Raw genomic sequence first — 26,463 nt, 5'->3', positions numbered from 1 at the left:
TTTCTAGAAGTTCATGTAAATGGAATTTTAAAAGTCTGTACTCTTTGTGTCTGGCTACTTTCACTTCCCATGGTGTTTTTCAGATTCATCTTGTTGCATGTGTCAGTGCTGTAGTTGCTTCTTTTTTGTTGCAGTAATTTTCCATTGTATACAGATGGTGCACTGTGGTGCGATTTGTTTACCCTTTCCTTGGTGATGGACATGTGTGTTATTTCAAGTTTGTGGCTGCTGTACATAAAGCTCCTACAAACATTTTTATACAAGTCTTTGTGGACATATATTTTCATTTCTCTGAGTAAATACTTAACAGTGGAATTGCTGGGTTATATGATCAGTGTACATTTAACTTTCCAGAAACTGCCAAACTGTTTTCCATAGTGGTTATACAGTTGCAGTTCCACCTGCAGTGTGAGAATTCTAGCTTTTCTGCATCTTCATCAGCACTTGGTGTGATCAGTATTTTTTATTTTAGCCATTCTAATGGGTATAGTGGTTTTAATTTGCTTTTTTCCTTATGATTCATCAGTCATCTTTTCCTGTGTTTATTGCCACACCAAAAATGTCTTATATTTTATAATGTTTAAATTTTACTTAAATATTTTTGGTATTTGTTTTTTTTTAATGTTTATTTTTGAGAGAGTGCAGAGTGCATGTGTGAGAGAGAGGGGCAGAGAGAGAGTGAAACAATCCCAACAGGCTCCACGCTGTCAGCGCAGAGCTCATTGCCAGGCTCAAACTCATGAACCATGCATGAAGTCATGACCTGAGCCAAAACCAAGAGTCGGGCACTTAACTGACTGAGCCACCCAGGCGCCCCTTTTTTTTTTTTTTTTTTTTTTTTTTTATTATTAAAAAGAGCACCAGCAGGGGAGAGGGGCAGAGGGAAAGAGAGAGAATCTTAAGCAGGCTTCACACTCAGCTCAGAGCCTGACACGGGGCTCAGTCCCAGGACCCTGGGATCATGACCTGAGCCAAATTTAAGAGTTGGATGCTCAATCAGCTGAGCTACCCAGCACCCCTATCTTTTATTTTTAATACTGATTGTTTGTCTTTTTGTTTTGAAGTTGCAAGAGTTCTTTATATATTCTAAGTACAAGTCCTAAATGTTGCAACGTTTCTTCTCCCGTCGGCCCAGCTCCTTTTGTACCCCAGTGGTATTATTATCTGGCTTGCTCACCCATCTCATTGACCAGATTATACTTGGCAGCCTTTCCTTTTTAGTCTTGCTAACTTCGTCCTGTCTCTGCTGCCATCACTGTTGTATACTCCAGGGCTTTACCACTGTCCTCAGAGGTGTGGTAGTTTTTCTTTTTTCTTTTTCAAATTATTTTCCTGATTTGGGAATGTCCTGCAGTGGGTAGCACGGTTTAACACAGTAACTGGCCTGCTTAAAGTGTCACTTCTATGCTTGTTGCTTAGTCCAAGCTGCTGTTCTCTTTCACTGGTACCACTACAGTGCTTCAAATGGTTTCTTTTTTAATTTTTCCTTTTTACAATTCATTCTTCATATTACAGTTGGAGAGATTATTTAAAAATGTAAATTGGGCACTTTTAGTTCCCATCTTAAAGTAGAAGGGCACTGGGGAGCCTGGGTGGATCAGTTGGTTAAGCTTCCGACTCTGGCTCGGGTCATGATCACAGTTTGTAAGTTTGAGCCCCGCATCGGGCTCTGCGCTGACAGCTCAGAGCCTAGAACCTGCTTTGGATTCTGTGTCTCCCTGTCTGCTCCTCCCCCACTGACGCTCTGTCTCTGTCTCTCAAAAATAAATAAACATTAAAAAAATTAAAAGTGGATGAGCACTTAAGTTAAATCTTGAATCTTTAGCAGAACTGCCAGGTTACTGTCTATTTTTTCAGACTCATTCTAAACCATACTGCCTTTGCTTGGAAAGCTGTAGCCACAGTGGCTTTCTTTTGGGTCCACAAATACCCAAGCCTAACTCCTTGCTTGTAGAATACTTGCCTTCTCTGCCTTTCCTCAGCTTTCCTAATTCCTGTTCATCCTTCAGGTCTGGTTTATTATTATTTTAATTATTATTTTTGAGAGAGAGCATGCACACGCATGCTAGAGCAAGGGAGGGGTAGAGGGGGAGGATGAGAGAGAATCTTAAGCAGACTCCAAGCCCAGTGGAGCCGGACCTGGGGCTCCACCTCATGACCATGAGATCATGACCTGAGCTGAAATCAAGAATCGGATGCTTGGGGCGCCTGGGTGGCTCAGTCAGTTAAGTGTTCGAACCCCACGTGGGGCTCTGCACTAATAGAGTGTGCAGGCGGGCACTCTCTCTTCTCTCTTTCAAAATAAATAAACTTAAAAGAAAAAAAGAGTCCTACACTTAACCTATTGAGCCACCCAGGTACCGCTTTAGGTCTGTGTAAATGCCACTTCCTTAGAAGGAAGAACCTTCTAGAATTGAACCATTTAAACCAAGTTCTCTAGTTGTCCATGATGATATTAATTATATTATTTGCATTTTTTCTTGGCATCCACCATAATTTGTATCCTTTTAGTCATGTAATATATATCCTCTTATAGGTAAATCTATATTAATACATGTCTCTTTTTATTTCCCCACATTGTATAAAGTTAATGAGAGCAAAGAGCTTTCTATTTTCACTGCTGTTTCCACAGCACTTAATGCAGTGTAGATGGTTAATAGATACCTGATGAATAAATAAAATTAATTTTAACGTTCGAATGTTAAACAATTGAATGTTTTAAAGGTGCCTCCTTCAAGATCCTAAACTATCATATCTTTCTCTTGAATATAAACTTCTATATTAGTTTTCTATCTCTGTCACATCCAGTGAATCTGTAAATTGCTATAGTAACGAGAGTTCTTAATCATTTTGTGCTGTGGATCTTTTAGACAGTGAAACTATGTAAGATTTTATTTTAATTCCAGTATAGTTAACATACAGTGTTATATTAGTTTCAGGCATACAGTATAGTGATTCAACAATTCTATCCATTACTCAGTGCTCATTATGATAAATGTGCTTTTTTTTTTTAACATTTATTATTATTTTTTTTAGTTTCAAAAAAATTTTTTTTTAACGTTTATTTATTTTTGAGACAGAGAGAGACAGAGCATGAACAGGGGAGGGGCAGAGAGAGAGGGAGACACAGAATCTGAAACAGGCTCCAGGCTCTGAGCTGTCAGCACAGAGCCCGACGCGGGGCTCGAACTCACGGACCGCGAGATCATGACCTGAGCCGAAGTCGGACGCTTAACCGACTGAGCCACCCAGGCGCCCCTAACATTTATTTTTTAAAAAAATTTTTAATGCTTATTTTTGAAAGAGAGAGAGAGTGCAAGTTGGGAAGAGGCAGAGAGAGGAAGACACAGAATCTGAAGCAGGCTCCAGGCTATCAGCACAGAGCCTGACGTGGGGCTCAAACCCACAAACTGTGAGATCATGACCTGAGCTGAAATAGGATGCTTAACTGACTGAGCCACCAGGTGTCCTAACATTTATTTTATTTTTGAGAGAATGAACGAGCTTGGGGGAGGGGGAGAGAGAGGGAGACAGAGGATCTGAAGGAGAGTGAAGAACCCTGAACTGTGAGATCATGACCTGAGCCGAAATCAAGAGTCGGACGCCTAACCACTGACTGAGCCACCTAGGCACCCCAATAAGGGTACTTTTAATCTTGTTATACATGCTTCTTTATTAATGCCATAAATAATATCAAGCAGCAAGTATAACAACTAGTATAACTTCAAAGTAGTGAGGAGTATAAATATTTCCAGAATTTCAGTTGTAGTCTTCTCACTAGTCTTCCTGTTTCTAGTTTTAGCCTCCTTCATCAGTTTTATACCTGTACTTTTGATAGTGTCACTCTTAAAGCCCAAGGATTTTTTTCTATTATCAGAATAAAGCAAAGATTTCTCAGCTTTCTCAGTCTTACATCACCTTTCGGTCTTTCCCTAGATGGGGTCTAAACTCCAGCCGTATGGAAGGACTCAGCACTTCTACTCAGCTTTCCATGCTTTAGCTCCTGCAGCTCCTTCTTCCTACAAGCCTTTTTATAAATTGCCTATTTTTAAATCCTGCCTGTTTTTTTTTAAATGCCACCTCTGAAAAAGATCCACAGATAGTAACACAGAGCAGTGCCTGACACATAATAAATACTCAATAAATTGTAGCTATTATTAAATAAGAATAGTTCATAAAACTTTTCATTATCACCACCACTTAGTTCCTAGTAAGTAAACTATAAACATTTTGAGTGATGTACATATAGGAAACAAGGCAAAGCAATGTTTCAGTAAGTGTAAGCAAGCATAATATAAAGTGAGTGCATAAGTGATTAATACTTAGAATTTTGTTTTGATCTTAGTTTGAATGTTTATCAGTATTACATCAGAGCACAATGAGAAAATGATTTAATAGATTTGGATATTTCTTATCCTTTATACTTGGTCACCCCTAAATCCATCAAATCCTTGGAGGTATGGTAGATTTAGAGTACTCTCAATCATTTTTTATAAAACAAAACCCTCAAATTCATAAGAATTGTATTTTTTCCCACATTTTTAATGTGCTTTAATTGCTACCCAGTACTTACCTGCCTCATATGTAACATACACCAAAAACAAGTCTTGACATGAGGCAGACAAGACTTGAAAGTACTTTACCAACTGTGTTAATTAACTTTGTGGCTTTTTACACTTTAGTAAATATGAACTAGAAAGGAGGAGATGTGATCAGAAGCCAAACGGTATGAAAAGTTCCCAGTATAAGCCAGCGATGTGGAGCAGTTCAGAACTTACTTTATACAAAAATACAGGATTGGAACTGCAGCTGCAGCGATCAAGTTGGCTCTCTGCTTGCTGAGCTTCTGTGGGCACTAGCAGCATTGGAGAAAGCTAATAGTGTGAAGTGCTCTACTTTCAGGCTCGTGGATAGACCCAAATGTATCTAGAAAAAAGCAAGTACATTCAAGATAGCAAGGGGAGACACTGTTATGACAAACAATCAAAGGAATACTATCAGTGGAAGGAACTATACCACAAAGGTAAAGCTGTTCAAATGAATAAAGTCTTAAGAATAAAATTTATTTCCTAACCTCTAAGAACCAAATAAGTATTAGCACTCTGAAATTTTGCAGTAATGGCTTTTTAAAGTATAAAAAGTTCATACAGCAATTTGGAGGTCCTTTTTTTCCCCTCCACACATATCTCCCCTCAAACAAGACTGCTGCTGTCAGTCCTATTTGGCAAACAGAGTTGAAGTGTTTTCTGTTTCCCAGAGTCCAGAATATATGAAACTATTCCTATGTTTCCAAGTGGGAATCTGGAAATAATTGCTTGCTTTTATAGTCTAAGAGATAAATATTTTAAGTATCCAGCTGTAATCACTGTGGGCTTTTACTCAGACATCAGTGTAAGTTTTCACTCTGTTGTAGTGACAGTCTCTTTCCTCTCTTAACTAGTGCCTATTGCTTAGTTTTAAAACCAGTGTTGAGAGAGCACTTGTATGTTTCTTTTTTTTCTTTATATTAATACTTTATAGATGCAGGTATTTACTTCCTCTCAGATTTTGTACATGTAAAGGTGTTAGATTCCAATTAAATATATGTGAAGCCACTTATCTTGTTCCACAGCTCGCTGATGCTCTGTTTTTCCCTTCATGCCCAATCTTTTTTCTCTTTGTATTACATTCGGACTAGTTTCTATTGCAGTGTCTGCTAGTTCACCCAACTTTTTCTTCAGTGTGATTACTAATTCCAACCATTGTATTTTTTCATCTCTAGAAATTCAAATCTCTCTCTCTCTCTTTTTTATTTTTTTAATTTTTTTAAACGTTTATTTATTTTTGAGACAGACACAGAGCATGAACGGGGGAGGGTCAGAGAGAGGGAGGGAGACACAGAATCCAAAATAGGCTCCAGGCTCTGAGCTGTCAGCACAGAGCCCAACACGGGGCTCGACCCCACGGACCACGAGATCATGACCTGAGCTGAAGTCAGATGCTCAACCGACTGAGCCACCCAGGCGCCCCCCCCCCCTCTCTTTTTTTTAATTTGAGAGCATGCACGTACGCATGCGTGTATAAGCTGGGGGTGGAGGAGGACCAGAAAGAGAGAGAAAATAGACAAGGGGCTCCATCCCATGACCCAGGGATCGTGGACCTGAGCAGAATTCAAGAGTTGGACACTGAGCTTCCCAGGTGCCCCAATTCGAGTCTTTCTTATACTTTCCATTTCTCTCTTTGTCGTGCTCTACTTTCTTTTTTCTTTTTATATTTATAATTGTTATAACATTCTTGTCTACTAATTCTATCATCTCTGTAATTTCTGGGTCTTATTAGCTTTCTCTTCATTATGGATTATATTTGCTTTCTTGAATATTGGTAAAGTTTTGATTAGATGTAAAACATCATGGATTTTACATTACTGGAGTGCTAGGTTTTTTTGGTATTCCTTTAAATATTTTGGGGCCTTTTCTCTGGGATGCAATTAAGGTACAGTTCAATTCTTTCAAAGCTTACTTTTAAGCATTAAAATTTTTTTTTTTTTTTTTACCATTTATTTATTATTGAGAGACAGAGACAGACCATGAGCAGGGGAGGGGCAGAGAGAGGGAGACACAGAATCCAAAGCAGGCTCCAGGCTTTGAGCTGTCAGCATAGAGCCCAATGCAGGGCTCGAACTCACAAACTGTGAGACCATGACCTGAGCTGAAGTCGAACGCTTAACTGACTGAGCCACCCAGGTGCCCCTACTTTTAAGCATTTTGGGGCAGGTTCAGAATAGCCTTTAATCAAAGACAGCACTGAGTCAGTATCTTTCTGAAGACTCATCTATTTGCCTATGTGGTAGGCGGTCTTTCCCCCTCCTGGTGATAGGACAGGAACTAGTCCCAGCCCTGTTCCCCGTGAATTTAATTAGTCCATCAGCTCCTTTCTAAATTTTTTTTTTTTTTTAATGTTTATTTATTTTTGAGACAGAGAGAGACAGAGCTGAACGGGGGAGGGTCAGAGAGAGAGGGAGACACAGAATCCGAAGCAGGCTCCAGGCTCTGAGCTGTCAGCACAGAGCCCGATGCGGGGCTCGAACCCACGAACTGTGAGATCATGACCTAGGCCGAAGTCGGACGCCCAACCGACCGAGCCACCCAGGCGCCCCTCCATCAGCTCCTTTCTAATGGCTCCTTCCCCAGCCTTGGAGTTTCATTATGCATGTGCTTCTGATCATTATTCAGCTGAAGACTCAAAACCTTCTGCTGATCTCCTCAAACTTCTCTGAAATTCTCTCCTGTCCTGTAGATTGCCCAGCAGATTCTTAACTTGATTCTTGAAATTTGAATTGTCCTACACTCGTGGAGATAGTCAGGCTCCATTTGGGTTTCCTTTCTCTTCATTGCAGCCAGGAAACTCCAGACAGTTAGCCAGGGTAGTCATAGGACTAATCTTGCCCATTGTTGGAGTTCTAAAAATTTGTTTCACATACATATTGTCTGGATTTTTTTGTTGAAGGTAGGAGAATACATGAGCTCGTGTTCTTTCATCATGGCTAGAAGGAAAAGCCTGCGAAGGTATTTAGAACTTCAGGAACTCTCAGTTTATTGCCTTATTTTAAAGCTGTCTTGTTTTTGTTTGTTTTTTGTTTTATTTTGAGACAGCACATGCAAGTGGGAGAGGGAATAGCAGAGAGAGAGAGAGAGAGAGGAGAGAGAAAATCCCAAGCAGGCTCCACGTTTTGGAGCCCCACGTTAGTGTGGCGCCTCATGCGGGGCTCGACCCCACAGACCATGAGATAATGACCTGAGCCAAAATCAAGAGTCAGACGCTCAACCGACTGAGCCATCCAGGCGCCCCTAGGCTGTCTTGTTTTATATAACTTACAACTTACACTTGATTGGTTATTTTTTTCTCCCACTGGAGTAGACAGATATGAGACAAAAGATGGTTTAAATTATGTCTTAAATCAGTCATGATCCCATCATCGTAGCTTGTTACATAAATTGCTTCCTCTAGATAGATATTTTTAATCTTCAGTCTTTGATTTTATTTTGAATCTTACCTTTAGTTAACGTGATCTTCATACTTCATTTAATGGTTGCACAGTGACCTGTTACATTAATATTCCATAATGTATTCTTATTTTTGGCAATACAAATTTTGTTCTTTTACATTGTGCTGCAGTAATTCTCTTCATTTATCATCCATATTCTTTTTTTTTTTTGTCTTTTTAAAAAATATTTATTTTTGAGAGAGAGTGAGCGGGGGAGGGGCAAAGGGGGACTGAGTTAAAGTTCAGTTAGGTAAAGTTTTCAGTTTACTTTTTTAGGAATATTTTTATTCCATCAAACATTCACCTTTATTTTAATGGGAGATTGAAATAGCTATTAATGGAATGCTTATGTTTCCTTCTCTACTTATTAAATTTAGCCCATGTTATTTGCATGCTAATTATTTCATCAGTTTTGGAGGTACCATTTAGTGGAATTCCCTTGTCAGATAAACTTTTATGTTGGAATAACTTTAGGTTTACAGAAGTTGCAAAGATCATACAGAGGGTTCCCATATGCCCCCACCCAGTTTGTTTCTCCTGATGTTGACATCTTACATTTCTGTAGTAAGCTTATCAAAATTAAGAAACCAACATTAGTATAGCTAAACTCTAGACTTTATTCACATTTCGCTTTTTCACTGATTGCCTTTTTCTGTCCCCAAGATACCACTTGCATTTTGTTGTCATGTCTCCTCCGGTCTGTGACTATTCCTCATCCTTTGTTTTCATGACCTTGACAGTTTTAAGGAGTACTGCTCAAGTATTTTATAGAACATCCCTCAATTTGGATTTGTCTGAGGTTCTCATTATTAGACTGGGGTTACAGGTTTGGGGAAAGAATATCATAGAGGTGAAATGACCTTCTTATATCATCCTGTCAAGGAATTCACAATATTCATGTGATACCACTGATGGTATGAACTGTGATCTGCTGGATTTCTTCATTGTAAAGTTACCGTTTCTCCCTTAGCAAATTCTATTCTAGTCTTACTCCTCCAGCCTTAACCCCAACATGTCCATCCCTGTGCCCCACACTCCATTGCCCCAGGTTCCCTCAGGCCTCTGCACCTTTGCACTTGCTTTGCTTATAATTCACGCTCTCTTTTCCCCCCTGGCTAGCTCTGGGGAGCCTTTTCTTTCACACCACCCACTGCTTTCATAATACCCTGTGCCTCTCAGTTCACCTGGATTTGCCGGTCATTCTCCTCCTCCTTGCCTTTAAAAAATAGTCAGCTGTACTCTTTCCACTGCTATTCTCATTCCCCTCCGTTTACTTACTTACACCCACGTTACCACTTTTCATCTCATTGCAGATTCAGTGCATGTTTTGCAGCTTTTATCTTTGTTAGTGTCTTCTATTTGGAACTCTTTCCTTCTTTGGTTTCTGAAACCCCACCCTCTCCGGGTTCTGGTATGTGGTTTAGCATGTAGCCTTGGAGTTGGACAACAAGAGTTCTCTTCTCATTCCGTTATTACTTATTACTTTCTCTCTTAAGCCAGTTACTCTTCCTCTGACTGCTCCTGAGTTCTATTCTCAGACCTCTTTTCTTAACATGATCTCTCCTCAGCAGTGCTACCCAGTTGGCTTCTGTTAACAATTCTGATATCTTATTCCCAACCTTGATCTCTCCTTAATGCTCTTAGAAGCAGAGAACCTTCACTTCCTCCATTTGAATCACCCACCGACATCCTTAGATCTTTAAAATCAGGAGTTGAAGACAGTCCTTGTCCTTCCCAATGCCCCATCTTTATTTTGTACTTCTCAAACCCAGCCCTAATGTGTGCCAGTCCTGTGTCAAGAATACAAATGGGGGCGGGGAGAATTAATATGGAACCCCACGTACCATATAAATCAAATTAAGAAACCTTAAATATAATATATTCTATCCTTTTACCACACAGATTAACCTTATTAAAGACTGTAAGGTCAGCTTTAAATCACACATTTGTGGACTTCTTGGAGTTCGGTGCCAGCAGTTCCAGGAAAGCAGGCCTCCAGCATAGGCCTCTTCTCTTCCCAGCCCTAGGGCTATGCCCTGCCGTGAGCTTGAGCTTGTGTGTATGGACACCCAGCTTGACATGACAGACCAGGTGCAGTGCACACCCCGTAAACAGCTGCCCTTTGGCCACTCTGTGGTATTACACACTAGAGGAGCATTCTCTCAGCAGAGCTGCCTTGGAAGAGGCCTGCACAGCCTCAGAAGCAGATTCAGGCGATGGGGAATACTGGGGCTCTTGATGGGCACGTTCTCCAGACCCCATAAACACTTCTATGGAGAGGGGCCTGGCTGGGTGAGGGCCGCAGTTCCCATAGATGTCCTGCTCGTTTTCCTTTCCACATGTTACAACCTCTTGCTTTTCTTGGTGCCCTTGCTCCTCTTTCAGAAGTCTGCTCATCCTTCAGGATATGGTTTCTATAGGTCTCTTCTTTTAATCTTCTCCTAATATCCTTACTTGGACTTAATCCAAATCCAGCTTCTCTTTGGGTTTCAGAAGTGCTTTACTGTGGTAAAGGCATTATATGTTGTCTTTTCCTGTCTCCTTCCCTCACTAAATTATAAACTTCTTAGCTTCTTAAGGGCAGGATTGTTAAGTGTTTTCATCACCAGTCCTGACATAAAGTCTTACAGATGGGAAGTGCTTGACAAGTGCGGCTTGAGTCCACCACAGCTCTGGTGTCATTCTCATGTTGTTGTGGTAACCCTGTCAAAACAGGAAATGAAGTTAGTTTTAGCATGACTTGTTCATAATTGACTCATGCTGGTTCCCTTTTCTTCCCTAAGTGATCACAAAACCTCTGTTAAATAATCTCCAGAATTTTGTGGGCTTCTCCTTCCATGTTTACTGATCAAATATGTTTCTGGAATCTGTCTTTTCCCACCCACCCTGCCTCCGGAATTGACTACATATTCATTCAAAGAGCTTTGGTTCCTTTTTTTAGGAACTGTTCTCTTAAGAGCAATTGATCAGCAATATACTGCACATATTTAAAGTGTACAGTACATTGTACATCAATGAATCTGTCAACCAAGATAACATATACATCACCTCCAAAGTATCTAGTTTCCATTTGTGTAGTCCTTCTGGCCCACCAGCTCCCTCTCCTCCCCAGCCCTAAGCAACCCTATGATCTGGTTTCTATCCCATTTTAGTTTGCATTTTATATGAATGGAAGTACTTTTCTGATGGTCTGGCTTTATTCAGCATAATTGAGATTCCTCTGTGTTGTTTATATCAACTTCATTCCCTCTTATTGCTGAATACTAGGATTCTGTTTTGAGTATTGAGTGAGCTCCAGCCTTGAGCTCACCTCCAGCCTTGATTTACTCCCATCCCCCACGATTTATGGATGTCAGGATTCATCTGGAACTTGAGGCTAGATTTATGTAAGATGACTGACTGTCAATAGCTTGAGTTCCTCAAGAGGAGGGTACTATTTATAGTCTTTGTATCCTGTTAGAATAGTCCTTGGTACATAGCAAATACTAACCCAAGACTGAATATAAAACCCCCCTTTATTCGGGGGTGGGGGGGAGTGAGAGAGAGAAATAATATACCAATTCCAATTTTTTTAAAGATTTTTTTAATTTTTTTTTTTTTTTAACGTTTATTTATTTTTGGGACAGAGAGAGACAGAGCATGAATGGGGGAGGGGCAGAGAGAGAGGGAGACACAGAATCAGAAGCAGGCTCCAGGCTCTGAGCCATCAGCCCAGAGCCCGACACGGGGCTCGAACTCACGGGCCGTGAGATCGTGACCTGAGCTGAAGTCGGACGCTCAACCGACTGAGCCACCCAGGCACCCCTTTAAAGATTTTTTTAATGTTTATTTTTAAGAGAGTGAGTGAGAGTGCAAGTGGGGGAGGGGCAGAGAGAGAGAGAGGACAGATAATCTGAAGCAGGCTCTGTGCTGACAGCAGTGAGCCCAATGCCCAGTGCGGGGCACAAACGCATGAATGATGAGAACCTGAGCTGAAGTTGGCCCGTTTGCTGCTTATGGACTGAGGCACCCAGGTGCCCCTACCCAATTCCGGTTTTAAAGATTATTCTGTTCTCTCAGGTGGGAACAAGGTTAAATAAAGATATTTTGCATTTCTTTCCATTAATTATTTTTCAAGTATTTTTATTAAATTTAATTTCAAGAATTTCAAAATAATTGTGCTTCCTCCTTTAAAGGGTAGGTATTCTAGTCAGTATTCCACTAGTATTTCTCCTGTATGTTTTTTCCCCCTAATCAAGAAGAACTTTTTTTTATATTTTGAAGAGGTTCACATGGCTCTTCAATCAAGATAATACATAAAGAGGTATACAGTGAAGGGTTTTGCTCTCCTATCTTGTCCCACTCTGGCTTGGCATTCTGACCCTGCACCATCCCTCCTTTACTTCCTGTGTATCCTTTCAGACTTCTTTATGCATACAGAAGCAAATGTTAATATATATCTTTTATTATTTACTAGAAAAAGATAGCATATTTTCCAGTGTTAGACCATGCTTTTTTCCCCCACTGAATAGATCTTGAAGCTCTTTCCACATCATTCCTTTTATCAGCTGCAAAGTATTTCACCGTATGGATAATTACTCCCCTATTGATGGGAGCTTTTTTTTTTTTTTTTTAATTATTTTTGAGAGAGAGAGCGTGAACGGGGGAGGGGCAGAGAGAGAGGGAGATACAGAATCCGAAGCAGGCTACAGGCTCTGAACTATCAGCACAGAGCCCGATGTGGGGCTCGAACTCACGAACCGTGAGATCATGACCTGAGTTGAAGTCGGATGCTCAACCGTCTGAGCCACCCAGGTGCCCCATCGATGGACGCTTTTTTAATTAAACTCTTTATCTTGAGATAATTATAGAATCATTTGTATTTGTCAGAAATAATACAGAAATCTCAATTTCTCTCAGGGATACATCTTATATTGCAGTCATAAATTACAGTATAAATTATAGCATACAGCTGGAAGATTGGCATTGATACAGTCTATAGAGCTCATTTATATGTCACTGATTTTATATGCACTTATTTGTGTGTGTATGTTCTGTGCAATTTTATCACATATGTTGGTTCATGTAGTCACTGCCATTCTTTTTTGACATCTATTGAAATGTATAATATTTTCGTTGTTAACATGCCTTGTTTTTCCCTTGAAATTTTTTTTATTGGGGCACCTGGGTGACTCAGTCTTAAGCATCCGACTTCAGCTCGGGTCATGATCTCACAGTTTGTGAGTTTGAGTCCCATGTTAGGCTCTGTGTTGACTGCTCAGAGCCTGGAGCCTGCTTCAGATTCTGTGTCTCCCTCTCTCTCTGCCCTTCCCCCACTCATGCTCTCTCTCAAAAATAAACAAACATTAAAAATTAAAAAAAATATTTTATTGAACTATAATTAACATACAATATTCTGTTTCATGTGTACAGTATAGTGAGTCAACATTTGTATACATTGCTGATTACCATGATAAGTCTAGTTACCATGTGTTACCATATAGAGTTAATACAATATCATTGGCTATATTCCCCATTATACATTATATCCCCATGACTTACTTATTTTAAAACTGGAACTTTGTATCTCTTGATCCCCATTACCCATTTCACCCCACCCCCAGCCCCTTCCCCTTGGGGAGTCACCACTCTGTACTCAGTATCTATGAATCTAGGTTTTGTTTTGCTGTGTTTTAGATTCCACTTACAAGTGAAATGAGTATATACACATACATAACATATAAATACACATATATCACCCATCTTCTTTATCCATTCATCAGTGGACGCTTAGGTTGTTTACTTATCTTCACTATTGGTAAATAATGCTGCAGTGAACAATGGAGTGCGTGTCTCTTTTCATATTAGTGTTTTTATTTTTTTTTTGGATAGATACCTTGAGTGGAATTGCTGGATTGTGTGGTAGTTCTATGTTTGATTTTTTGAGGAACCTTTATATTGTTTTCCATAGTGGTTGTACCCTTTTAAAATTAAAAAAAATTAACTGTAATAAAAAACACAATGTAAAATTTAACATTTTAAGCATTTTTAAGCATAGAGTTCAGGAATGTTAAGTATATATTCCCATCATTGTGCAACAGATCTGTAGAGCGTTTTCATGTTTCAAAAAAAAACTCTGTACCCTTGAACACCTATCTTCTCATCTCCTCCCTTCCCTTGGTAACCACTATTCTAAATTTTGATTTTATGAATTTGACAACTTTAGATACTATATATGAGTGGAATCATATATAATACCTTGTGACTGGCTTATTTCAGTTAATATCCTCAAGATTCATCCATGTTGTAGCATGTGATAGAATTTCCTTTTTAAGGTTGAATAATATTCCAGTATATGTATACATCACATTTTCTCGATCCATTCACACATCAGTGGACATTTGTGTTGCTTCCAGTTGTCTATTATGAATAATGCTGTAGTGAACATGGGTAAGCCAATATCTCTTTGAGATCCTATTTTGGTTCTTTTGGATATATACCCAGAAGTGGGATTGCTGGGTTATATGGTAATCTAGGTTTTTTTAGGAACTTTTTTTAGGAACTTCCATGCTGTTTTCCATAGTGACTATGCCATTTTACATTCCCAAGAGTGCACAGAAGTTCCAGTTTATGCATGTTCTCTCCAACACTTATTTTTTATTTTTATTTTTGGATATTGGCAATCATAATGGGTATTAGATGATATCTTGTTGCAGTTTTTATTTCAATTTCCTTAATAATTAGTGATGTTTAACAACTTCTTATATGCTTGTTGGCCATTTATGTATCTTGTTTGGAGAAATGTCTGGCTGACATGATGTCTTATTTTAGTGGGTTTTTTTTTAATTTTTTTTTTTTTTTAAAGTTTATTCACTTTTGAAAGACAGAGACAGAGCACAAGCAGGGGTGGGGCAGAGAGGGGGCGGGTACACAGAATCTGAAGCAGGCTTCAGGCTCTGAGCTGTCAGCACAGAGCCCGATGCGGGGCTCGAACCCACGAACTGTGAGATCATGACCTGAGCCGAAGTCAGACGCTTAACCAATTGAGCCACCCAGGTGCCCCTGTTTTTTTTTAATTGAACCATTCTTAAATTCCTAAGGTTAAATTATGGCTTGGACATAATGGATTTTTAATGTAGTGTCAAATTACTCTTTTTTGTTGTTGATTTTCAAGCTTGTGCTTAGAAAAGAGATTATTTTTTATTTTTTTTACATTTTATTTATTTTTGAGAAATAGAATGAGACAAAGCATGAGCGGGGGAGGGGCAGAGAGAGAAGGAGACAGAATCTGAAGCAGGCTCCAGGCTCTGAGCAAGCAGTCAGCCCAGAGCCTGATGCGGGGCTTGAACCCACAAACTGTGAGATCATGACCTGAGCTGAAGTTGGATGCTCAACTGACTGAGCCACCCAGGTGCCCCAAAAGAGATTAGTTTTTAGTCTGAGTTTTACTTCTTTCTCATCTTCATCAGTTTTTATTCTTAAAGATTGTTGACCTTATAGAGATGAGTTAGGAAGCTTTTCCTTTTCTTAACGTTGAACAATTTATTTAACTTTGAATTTTTGTTTTTGAGAACAGCAAGTTTATGAGTTCAAAGAAAAAAATACAATTAAGATCCTAAACTGCAACCATACATTGTTTACAGAGACACATTTAAGGCAAAAGCATTGTGTTAGTTGTGGGGGAAATGGAGATGAGCAAAGATTAAGTTCTTGGGTGGGGGAGGAAAAGAATTGGTAATGCCAAAGTGATTTTAAAGCAAAAACTAGTAAGAGATACCAAAAAGTCCATGGTAGAAGGTAAAGCAAAATAAAATATATAAAACAAAACTGAGAAATCTAAGGAGAAATGAGCAAATATAGAATTGTTATGGAAAAGGGGAGAATTATTTGTGATCAGTTCTGTGGCACCAAAAAGGAGCTAGAAAAGGACGCAACGCCATGGACAGGTCATACCTTATTTTCAAGTAAGAACCAGTGGGGAGGATCTCATGCCTTCTCACGTAGTAAAAGGGGTTATTTCATCATCTGGTGTCTAGTGTTGATACAGTTGGAGGGGCACATTGACCATAAGCACTCTCCCTGGCAATCTCGTGCTTGAAAGCAAATTTATGGCTGTGTTTACCCTGTTTAAGTAAAACTAGAAATTTATAATGTTGAATTTAAACCAGTGTTTTATAACTGTTTTACACCTGTGTTCTCTTCTGTTGGACTCATGTTCTTGGTTTTAATTACCCAAAAAGAGTTTTAAGTTCTGAAAATACTCTCAGTATTGAATAAGCTTGTTTGAATGACGTATCCTTCTGCCTGCTGAACTGAAAATCAGTGGTTTAGGCCTTCATGCAGCAAACCAAAGCAAAATAAGATTTGAGTAGTGATTCTTTTATTTAAGAAAATATATTTCCAGGCATCTGGCTGGCTCAGTCAGTAGAGCATGCAACTCTTGAACTTAGGGTTGTGGGTTCAAGCCTCCATGTTGGGTGCAGAGATTACTTTAAAATAAAATCTTTGAGAGGCCCCTGGGTTGCTCGGTCATTTGAGCACCCAACTCCTGATTTCAGCTCAGGTCATGATTCCAGAGTCCTGGGATTGAGCCCCATGCTGGGAACCTCACTGAGCATGGAATCTGCTAAGATTTATTCATTCATTCCCTCTCTCTGTCTCCCCCCACCCCTTCCCCTACTCCCACTCGCCTTCATGGCCATGCATGCATGTGCACTCTCTCAAAATACGAAATAAAATAAGGGGCACCTGGGTGACTCAGTCAGTTAAGTGTCCAGTTCTTGATTTTGGCTCGGGTCATGATCTCACAGTTTGTAGGTTTGAGCCCTATGTCAGGCTTTGTGCTGACAGTGTGGAGCCTGCTTGGGATTCTCTCTCTCTGACTCTCTCTACCCCTCACCTGCTTGTGCTTGCTCTTTCTGTCAAAAATAAATAAACATTTGAAAAAATAAACTCCTTGGGGAAAAAAGGAAATACATTTCATTTCAAAGTATTGGGGGCACCAGAGAATAATATACATATATTGTCAAAAATTATTTTTCAAGGTTTCTTTGTTTGCTTATTTATTTATTTGAGAGAGAAAGTAGGGGAGGGGGAGAGAGAGAATCCCAAGCAGGCTCCATGCTGTCAGCACAGAGCCCAATGTGGGGCTTGAACCCATGAACCATGAGATCATGACCTGAGCCAAAATCAAGAGTCAGATGCTTAACTTACTGAGCCACTCAGGAACCCCTTAAATTTAAAAAAACAATTTTTTTAATGTTTGTTTATTTTTGAGAGAGAGAGAGTGTGTAAGTGGGGGAAGGGCAGAGAGAGAGGGAGACACAGAATCTAAAGGAGGCTCCAGGCTCTGAGCTGTCAGCATAGAGCCCAACGCAGGGTTCAAACTCACAAACTGTGAGATCACAACCTGAGCTGAAGTCGGAGGCTTAACTGACTGAGCCACCCAGGTGCCCCCTCCTTAATTTTTTTTTAAGTTTATTTATCTATTCTGTGAGAGAGAGAGAGAGAGAGAATGAGCCGGGGAGGGATAGAGAGAGAAGGAGAGAGAGAATCCCAAGCAGGCTCCACACTAACAGTGCATAGCCTGATGTGGGGCTCCAACCCGCAAACCATGAGACCATGACCCAAACTGAGATCAAGAGCTGGACACTTAACCAACTGAGCCACCCAGGTGCCCATATATATATTTTTTTTTAACATAATTTATGTATTTTGAGAGAAAGAAAAAGTGTGAGTGGGGGAAGGGCCGAGATAGAGTGGGGGGAGAGAAACTCCCAAGCAGGCTCCACACCATCAGCAGAGCCCAGTGCATGACTTGAACCCATGAACCACAGGATCATGACCTGAGCCGAAGTCAGACACTTAACCAACTGAGCCACCCAGGCACCCCAGAGTCCATTATTAATGGTAATGTGGGAGAATTGAAGTTGAGTAAAATAAGGGGCCTCCTACAGCATAGTTTTGTGCTGGAGTCATACAAATGCATTAGTAATTCTCAGAATAAGTAGACTGACAAATACCATTATAGGAGCACAAACTTGAGAATAAACCCATTTAACTATTTTAGATTTGTAGCATTTACTTGAAGAAACAAAAAGCAATGTCTTATTGCCTGCTAGTGTTACTTCATTGCTTCAGTCAGCGGACCAGATTTATTTATTTATTTATTTATTTATTTATTTATTTATTTATTATGTTTTTAATTTATTTTGTGAGAGAGAGCATGTGTGAGCAGGGGAGGGACAAAGAGAGAGTGAGACAGAAACCCAAGCAGGCTCTGTGCTGTCAGCTCAAAGCTCAACATAAGACACCAGCTCACAGATCGTGAGATCATGACCTGAGCCAAAACTGAGAGTCAGACACTTAACTGACTGAGCCATCTAGGTGCCCCCAGATATTGATATTTATTAAAATGAAAAGCTCTTATATAAAAGATTAAATAGATTATTGATCACAAGATAGTAACACTCAAGATTAAAAATCATCATAAAATTGAAAGCATAATTATTACTGCTTCTACTTGGAATTCTATTTAGAGTCAGACCTTGAGGTCAGCTTGGAAAGAACTGAAAGCCCTGTGTAGCAGCTGTGGAACTCTTTTTTTTTTTTCTTTTTTTTTTTTTTTTTTAAGTTTATTTATTTTTTAGTAATCTCTACACCTAACGTAGGGCTTGAACTAATGACCCCGAGATCAAGAGTCACACACTCTTCCGACTGAGCTAGCCAGACTCCCCTGGAACTCTTTTGAAAAATACTTTATAGGTTTTGTTATAAGATTACCCAAATATTTTGGTTAAACTTCTTTAAAAAAAAAAAAAAAGACAGAAAAAGAAAAAAAGCAAGCCACTGTGGAAAACAGTATGGAGGTTCCTCAAAAAATGAAAAATAGAATTACCATGTGATCCAGTAATTCCACTACTGGGTATTTAACCAAAGAATATGAAAACACTAATTTGAAAAAATACATGCACCCCTATGTTTATTGCAGCATTATTTACAATAGCCAACATATGGAAGCAACCCAAGTGTCCATCAATAGTAGATGAATGGATGAAGATGTGGAATGGAATTCCACAATGGAATATTACTCAAGTAGCCATAAAAAAGAATGAAATCTTGCCATTTGCAACAACATGGATGGATCTAGAGGGTATGCCACTAAGTGAAATAAGCCAGAGAAGACAAATACCATGATTTCATTCATAGGTGGAATTTAAGAAACAAAACAAATGAACAAAGAAAGAAGAGACCAGCAAAAAAATAGAGCTCTTCCCCCCCACCCCCAGACTCTGTTTAAACATAGAGAAAAAACTGGTGGTACCAGAGGGGAGGTGGATGGGGCGATGGGTGAAGGGGCACTTACTATGATGGGCACACAGTAGTAATATATAGAATTGTTGAACTAGTCTATTGTACACCTGAAACTAATATAACTATGCTAATTTTACTGGAATTTTTTTTTTAAAGGAAAGCCTAGGATGAGGCCCAGGAACTAGCGTTTTTAACAAGAATGTAAGGTGTTCCTGATGCAGGGATCTGGGAACCACAATTTGAGCAGCGCTTTAGTTGAGCTATCAGGCTCAACTATTGATGGCAACCTATCAGTGCAGCATTGTACCCAGGTAGAGAAATACAAAGAGAACTGACCTGAGAAAGGATGTAAGCCTAAGATACTTTGGAAAAAGTGGGCCTAGGGAGATTAATCTTTTGCATAAATGAGTTATCCTCTGTATATAAATTATGGGGATCTAACCTGGACAATATATATAAAAACACTGTTGTCCTCCACTTTTAAAGGTATTGTGGGGGCGCCTGGGTGGCTCAGTCGGTTGAGTGTCTGACTTTGGCTCGGGTCTGATCTCACCGTTTGTGAGTTTGAGCCCTGAGTCAGGCTCTGTGCTGACAGCTCAGAGCCTGGAGCCTGCTTCAGACTCTGTGTCTCCCCCTCTCTGACCCTTCCCCACTCTCACTCTGTGTGTGTGTGTGTGTGTGTGTGTGTGTGTGTGTGTGTCTCAAAAATAAATAAACGTTAAAAAAAATTTTTTTTAAAAAGGTATTGTGAAGACAAAATGTAGTTAAGTATATGAAGAGCTTTGAAGGGCAAAGGTTGTTTTGTAATTAAGATGTTATAATAAATTTTAAAATTATGTAGTATTGTTAATACTATATTTAAAATGTGATTTCCCCCCTCAATGGCTTTTGTGTTTTATGGTTAAATACCATTTTAATACACATAGAATCATCATTTTTCTTCAATAAGAATAATTTGCTTATCATTTATATGAAGGTCAGTCCTGAAACTGTATAAGCCTACACAAATTGATTACTTGAAACAGTTCCCTTAAAAAAAAGAAAGAACGGTCCTGTCATTTTGCAAGTAAGACAAGTAGATGCAAGCAATCAAGGCATCCTCTTGGGTCCATTTCTGTTTGGGATAAAGATGTGTTTGATGGTCATTTGGATGTTTCTGCTGAGTCAGAGGAATGTGATGCAACAATAGGAAGTTGTTTTGGAGGACAAATGATTACTCTCACCAGAATGCAGTTGCTGTTAAAATCAGAGGGAAGATGTTTTGTGTGTGCATGTGTGGCATAAACCCATGTGCCTGGGCTTATGACTGTGGGCATCTACACATTTGCCAGGGCTGGGCCCTCTAATAAGTTTGAGATCGAATATGTGCTATATTGTGCCAGCTGCATCCTTCCTAACTTGAGTCTTTTTTTTGTGGATAATATACATAACAACTTCATATGTATGAAATAAGTATTTACCCTGTGTGCTAATATTTAATATTTACCAATTTTCATTCTTTCTGCCAAGATGTTTTGAGAACTATTTTAAATGCCATCTCTCCCCCCATTTTTTTTTTTTTTTAGCTCTGCTTATGATAATGTCAACAAAGTTCGAGTAGCTATCAAGAAAATCAGTCCTTTTGAGCACCAGACCTACTGCCAGAGAACCCTGAGGGAGATAAAAATCTTACTGCGCTTCAGACATGAGAACATCATTGGAATCAATGATATTATTAGAGCGCCAACCATCGAGCAAATGAAAGATGTGTATCCTTTTCAGGCAACTGACTCCACTGATTAGTCACCTTGTTGAGTAAAGTTAACTTGAAATGCCTGGACTTGTCAGAGTAAAGGAAAAGTATATATAAAGCACATTAAAGGGGAAATTATAATCTGCTTGCTATTTAATATAAAATTTGTGTAATTTTTATCTTTGATTCATTTTATCAGTTGTAACTATTTTTAGAGTCTTTTGGCAAATCAAATATTTTTTCTGTTTCAGCAAAAACTTTGTTTAAGTGCAGTTATGGAGAATCTTAACACCATTTTAGTCATTTTTTTTTTTTTTCCATTCAAGGTATGGTTTGTTATGGTAACAAGAAATGAACAGTAGACTAAGAAAGTGGGTGCCCTGGATATCACCTGCTCAAATCTAGACTGTTCTGATCTTAGATAATGTCATTCACCTCCAAGTCTGTTTTCTCATCTTTAGAATTAAGGTACCTAGCCTTCATGATCTTTAAAGCTGACTCAGCTCTGAATTTATGTTATTAATTATGACCAACATTTAGAAATCTGGACTAAACAGGTCCAGAGGATGATACTGCCTGGGTAAAGACTGTATTTGAAAAATAGAAGTGTTAAGTATACCGAAGAGGGTCTGCCAAAAAAGAGTTACTGTTCAGGCTGGTATAGCATTCCTGCCAGTTTTTCCAATTTGCATTGTGCACACACCCCCACCCCCACCCCACCTCACCTCTACCTTTTCATTTTTAAACTGTTCTATTATCAAGTTGTGGTGCTATTTTAAGTGAAATGCCTCCTGCTGCTACCACCTGTTGTCCTGCTTTAAGGGCTTTGCTTGGAAAATCAAGTCTCTTTCAAGATGACAAGTTTTCAAATCCTGTTTTCTTTGAATCCCATGAATCTGTAGGGGACATACAATAATATGTACAGTACTTACACAAATGAATATGAGAAATGCAAAAACACTGCTAATGAAATAATAATATGGTGAAGTTAAAAGCCAAAGGGTTCTATAATTTCTGTAAGAAAGAGGTCAGCCATGGATAACATTCTAGATGGCTTGGATACATGGATAGTCAAGAAAGCAAAAGGAGCAAAACCAGCATGAGCCCCTTAGCATGACTTCCCAATACTCTCTTGTGTTTAGGATCTTAATGTTAATTGAAGAGTCAGGCACACAGAGGACTGAATTTAGTAGCAGTGTGTTCTAGGTCTGTATTTCCAAAGATTTTATGGTTGATTCTTAAGGAGAAGGAGGGGGGACAAGAAGGTAAAAGAACATTATAAAGAGTATTACAGATCATTGCTGGGCCAAAGAGAGGAGGGAGTGTATGATGCCTGCTGGCCACCTTCCTCTCCTAACCCTTTCCAGTAATCCTTGGAGAGGGTTTGTTGATGGTAGACACCTTGCAGTACTAGGAGACTGATACATCTCGATTGGCCAGTATTTCCATAACAGACTGTCTCAGCTCAGTCTAGGCCCATTGTTGGGCACATCAGGCAGATATTAATGCCTGTTGTGTCACAGGACCTAAGAAAGAGTTAACTACTTTAGATTCCATCCATAGAGGTATACCAAGTTTTCATCAGATTCTCCTATCCCTTGTAAGGCCTCATGATATAATGACCATTTGGGGAGAGGGTTCATTTTGTTTTCAGTGTTTTGCTACATGTAACCAGATATTGGTGTGTTACCTTAACCTGTCTAAACAGATATATCGTACAGGACCTCATGGAAACAGATCTCTACAAGCTCTTGAAGACACAACACCTCAGCAACGACCATATCTGCTATTTTCTTTACCAGATCCTCAGAGGGTTAAAATATATCCATTCAGCTAATGTACTGCACCGTGACCTCAAACCTTCCAACCTGCTGCTCAACACCACCTGTGATCTCAAGGTCAGCTAGGTTATTTACTCTTCGGGTGATATATGTTGGAAAAACTCTTTCACCGGGGCATATTTATGTTGTCATTCGTACTTAAAATCATACCAGAAATTAAATGAAAACATTTTTATAGCTTAAAAGCAAAAAAAATAATGCAAATAAAGAGTGCTGGTCCTCTTCTTCATTCCATTGTTCCACTGTTCCAGTGTTCCAGAGGTAACCACTATAACACATTGGTGTGTTTTCTTCCAAAGTTTTTGCTATGCTCTTACATGTATGTGTATGTTTATGCCTACATATATAAAAGCAGGATCATGTGCATTATGTGTAAGTTTAAAAATCATCCATTTCATTGGTAATCTTTTTATTCGGTAAGTTATATACGAAGAATGCTCAGAAAGGGATGTCTGGGTGGCTCAGTCGTTAAGCATCTGACTTCACCTCAGGTCATGCTCTCATGTTTCACAAGTTTGAGTCCCTCATTGGATGAGCTCAAGCCTTGCTTCTGGTGAACATGAGCCCTGCTTTGGGTAAAACATTAGCCCCACTTCGGGTGAGCCCCACCTCCCTCCCTTCCTCCCTCTCTCTCTCTTTCTCTCTATCCCTCACTCACTTGCATCTTCTCTCAAAACAAAACAAAACAGAAACAACAGAAAAAACCCCACACTCAAAAAACAGCACCAAACTTAACCTTAATAACTTTAATACCTAAATAAGGTATTCCCAACAAATAGGGAAGCCCTAGATCCTTACAGTCCTCAGAATTCTCTTAAAAATGGGCAGCATTTGTGTACATATATTTCTATTTTAATAGTAGAACTAATAAATAAGGAGGGAAATCTACAGATGCATTAGATATGATAAAAAGGCATGTGAATTCAAGAAGACCTAGATAAATGGAAGGATATGCCATGTTTATGGATTGATTGCAATACTTAATCTTGTTTAGATGGCAGTGCTTCCCAAATTGGTCTACATAGGGTGACTGTGTCAAAGCTCCAGGTGGCTTTTTTGCAGAAATGGGCAGGCTGGTCCTGAAATGTGTATAGAAGTTTGAGAGACCCAAAATAGCCAAAATAATCTTAATGAAAGAGCAAAGTTGGAGAGGTCACATTTCTTGCTTTCAAAACTTACTACAAAGCTTTTGTATTCAAGACCCTGTGATATTTGGCATAAGAATGGGCATTATAGATCAATGGAATAAGATTGAGAGTTAATAAATAAACCCATATGTTTGTGATGGTTTTTGGTGAGAGTGCCAAGATCATTTTTTTCAAAAAAACGGTACTGGGACAATTGGATATATACTCCTACCATGTACAAAAACTAACACAAAACAGATCAAAGACCTAAATTTAAGAGCTAAACTGGAATAGGCTTGGAAAACATAGGAGTGAGTTTTCACAGTCTTGCATTAGGCAAATCCTATTAGACATGACACCAAAAGCAAAGGCAACAAAAGGGGGAAAATTAGATTTCACCTAGATTAGGAACCTGTTTTACAAAGTAAACCATCAGGAGGGGCACCTGGATGCCTCAGTCGGTTAAACATCCGACTTTGACTCAGGTCAAGGTGTCACAGTTCTTGAGTTTGAGCCCTGTGTTGGGCTCTGTGCTGACAGCTCAAATCCCGGAGCGTGCTTTGGATTCTATGTCTCCCTCTCTGCCCCTTGCCACCTCTCAAAAATAAATAAACATTAAATAAATAAATAATAAAATTTTATTTAAAAAAAAATTTTTTTTTACATTTATTTATTTTTGAGAAACAGAGTGAAACAAAGCATGAGTGGGGGAGGGGCAGAGAGAGAAGGAGACACAGAATCCGAAGCAGGCTCCAGGCTCTGAGCAAGCGGTCAGCACAGAGCCTGATGCGGGGCTCAAACCCGCAAACTGAGATCATGACCTGAGCTGAAGTCGGACGCTCAACCACCTGAGCCACCTAGGCACCCCAGTAAATAATATAATTTTTAAAAAGTAAACCACTAAGAAAATGAAAAGACAACCCACAAAATGAGAGAAAATATTTGTAAATCATGTGTCTGATAAGACACTTTTATCTATAATATATGAAAAGCTCTTACAACTCAACAATAAAAGATAAATAGCCCAGTTTAATATAGGGCAAAGGATTTGAATAGACATTTCTCTAAAGAAGTTGTACATATGGCCAATAAGTACATGAAAAGATGCTTGGAATCCTGAGTCAGTAGGGAAATGCAAGTTAAAACCACAATGAGATAACCATTTATGCACACTAGGATGGCTGTAATCAAAAAGTCAGATGGTAAGTGTTGGTGAGGATTCCACTTGTAGGTGTATACTTAAGTAAAATGAAAATGTGTCCACCCAAAAAGCATACAAATATTTAAAGTGGCATAATAGTCCAAAAGTGGAAATAATTTGAATGTCCATATGATGATGAATAAATAAAATGTGATAGATTCAGGGGGACCTGGGTGACTTGGCTGGTCAAACCTCCAGCCCTTGATTTTGGTTCAGGTCATGTCCCTGTTTGTGAGATTGAGCCCCAAGTCAGGCTTCACACTGACAGCCTGGGGCCTACTTAGGATTCTCTCTCCCCTGCTCTCTCTTTCTCTCTCAAAAAAAGTTTTTAAAAAATGTGGTAGATCCATACAATGGAATAAAAAGGAATAGAGTGCTGATACATGCTACAATGTGGATGAATCTTGGAAAATTGTTATGTAAATGAAAGAAGCCAGTCATAAAAGGCCACATACTGTTTGGTTCTATTTATGTGAAGTATCTAGAATAGACAAATATACAGCAACAGGAAGTGGATTAGTGGTTGCCTAGGGCTGGTGGGATTGGGGAGGAATAGGCAGACTAATGTGTGCAAGATTTCTTCTTGTGGTTACAGAAATGTTCTAAAATTGATTGGTGGTAACAGTTGTGTAACCCTGTGATTTTAACACCAAAAACTTTTTTTTTTTTTAATTTTTTTTTTTTTAACGTTTATTTATTTTTGAGACAGAGACAGAGCATGAACAGGGGAGGGGCAGAGAGAGAGGGAGACACAGAATCTGAAACAGGCTCCAGGCTCTGAGTGGTCAGCACAGAGCCCGACGCGGGGCTCGAACTCACGGGCCGCGAGATCACGACCTGAGCCGAAGTCGGACGCTTAACCGACCAAGCCACCCAGGCGCCCCAAAAACTATTGAATTGTATGCCTTAAGTTATGGGTGAATCATATGGTATGTGAATTATATCTCAATAAAGCTGTTTAAAAAGTGCATTTAGATGTAGAGCAATGATCATTTCTTGTACTTCAGTTTAATAGACATTCCTGTGAGAAGCCCTTAAGTTGTAACTAGCAAGGGAGAGGGGGGAATGTCTGTTTTTGCAATCTCAGACCTGATAGGTGAGAAGTCTGATAAACAATAGATGATTGTAATAATATCTGCTGTAACTGAGATACTGAAAAGAATAGTATACAGATACAAAGGAGAGAGGTGGGTTCTGTCTGGGGCTTTGAGAGGTATCTGGAAGAAGGTGGCATCCATGCTGGCCTT

At 39.3% G+C, this 26,463-nt stretch overlaps 1 protein-coding gene across 3 annotated transcripts in view; it reads left to right on the top strand.

The window, feature by feature from the left end:
• MAPK1 (mitogen-activated protein kinase 1) overlaps window positions 1–26,463 on the top strand; it is a 109,922-nt gene that overhangs the window by 44,178 nt on the left and 39,281 nt on the right. For 2 of the 3 annotated variants that reach the window (XM_042910840.1, XM_042910842.1), the window contains exons 2-3: window positions 20,881–21,063; window positions 22,756–22,945. In XM_042910840.1, coding sequence (XP_042766774.1) covers window positions 20,881–21,063; window positions 22,756–22,945 — 373 coding nt within the window. Of the gene's footprint in view, window positions 1–19,502; window positions 19,627–20,880; window positions 21,064–22,755; window positions 22,946–26,463 lie in introns of those variants that run through there. The other variant, XM_042910841.1, reaches the window with a different exon arrangement.

The sequence above is a fragment of the Panthera leo genome, chromosome D3 (genome assembly GCF_018350215.1).
Source record: "Panthera leo isolate Ple1 chromosome D3, P.leo_Ple1_pat1.1, whole genome shotgun sequence".
Taxonomy (NCBI): Eukaryota; Metazoa; Chordata; class Mammalia; order Carnivora; family Felidae; genus Panthera; species Panthera leo.
This window is presented reverse-complemented; position numbering and strand designations above follow the sequence as displayed.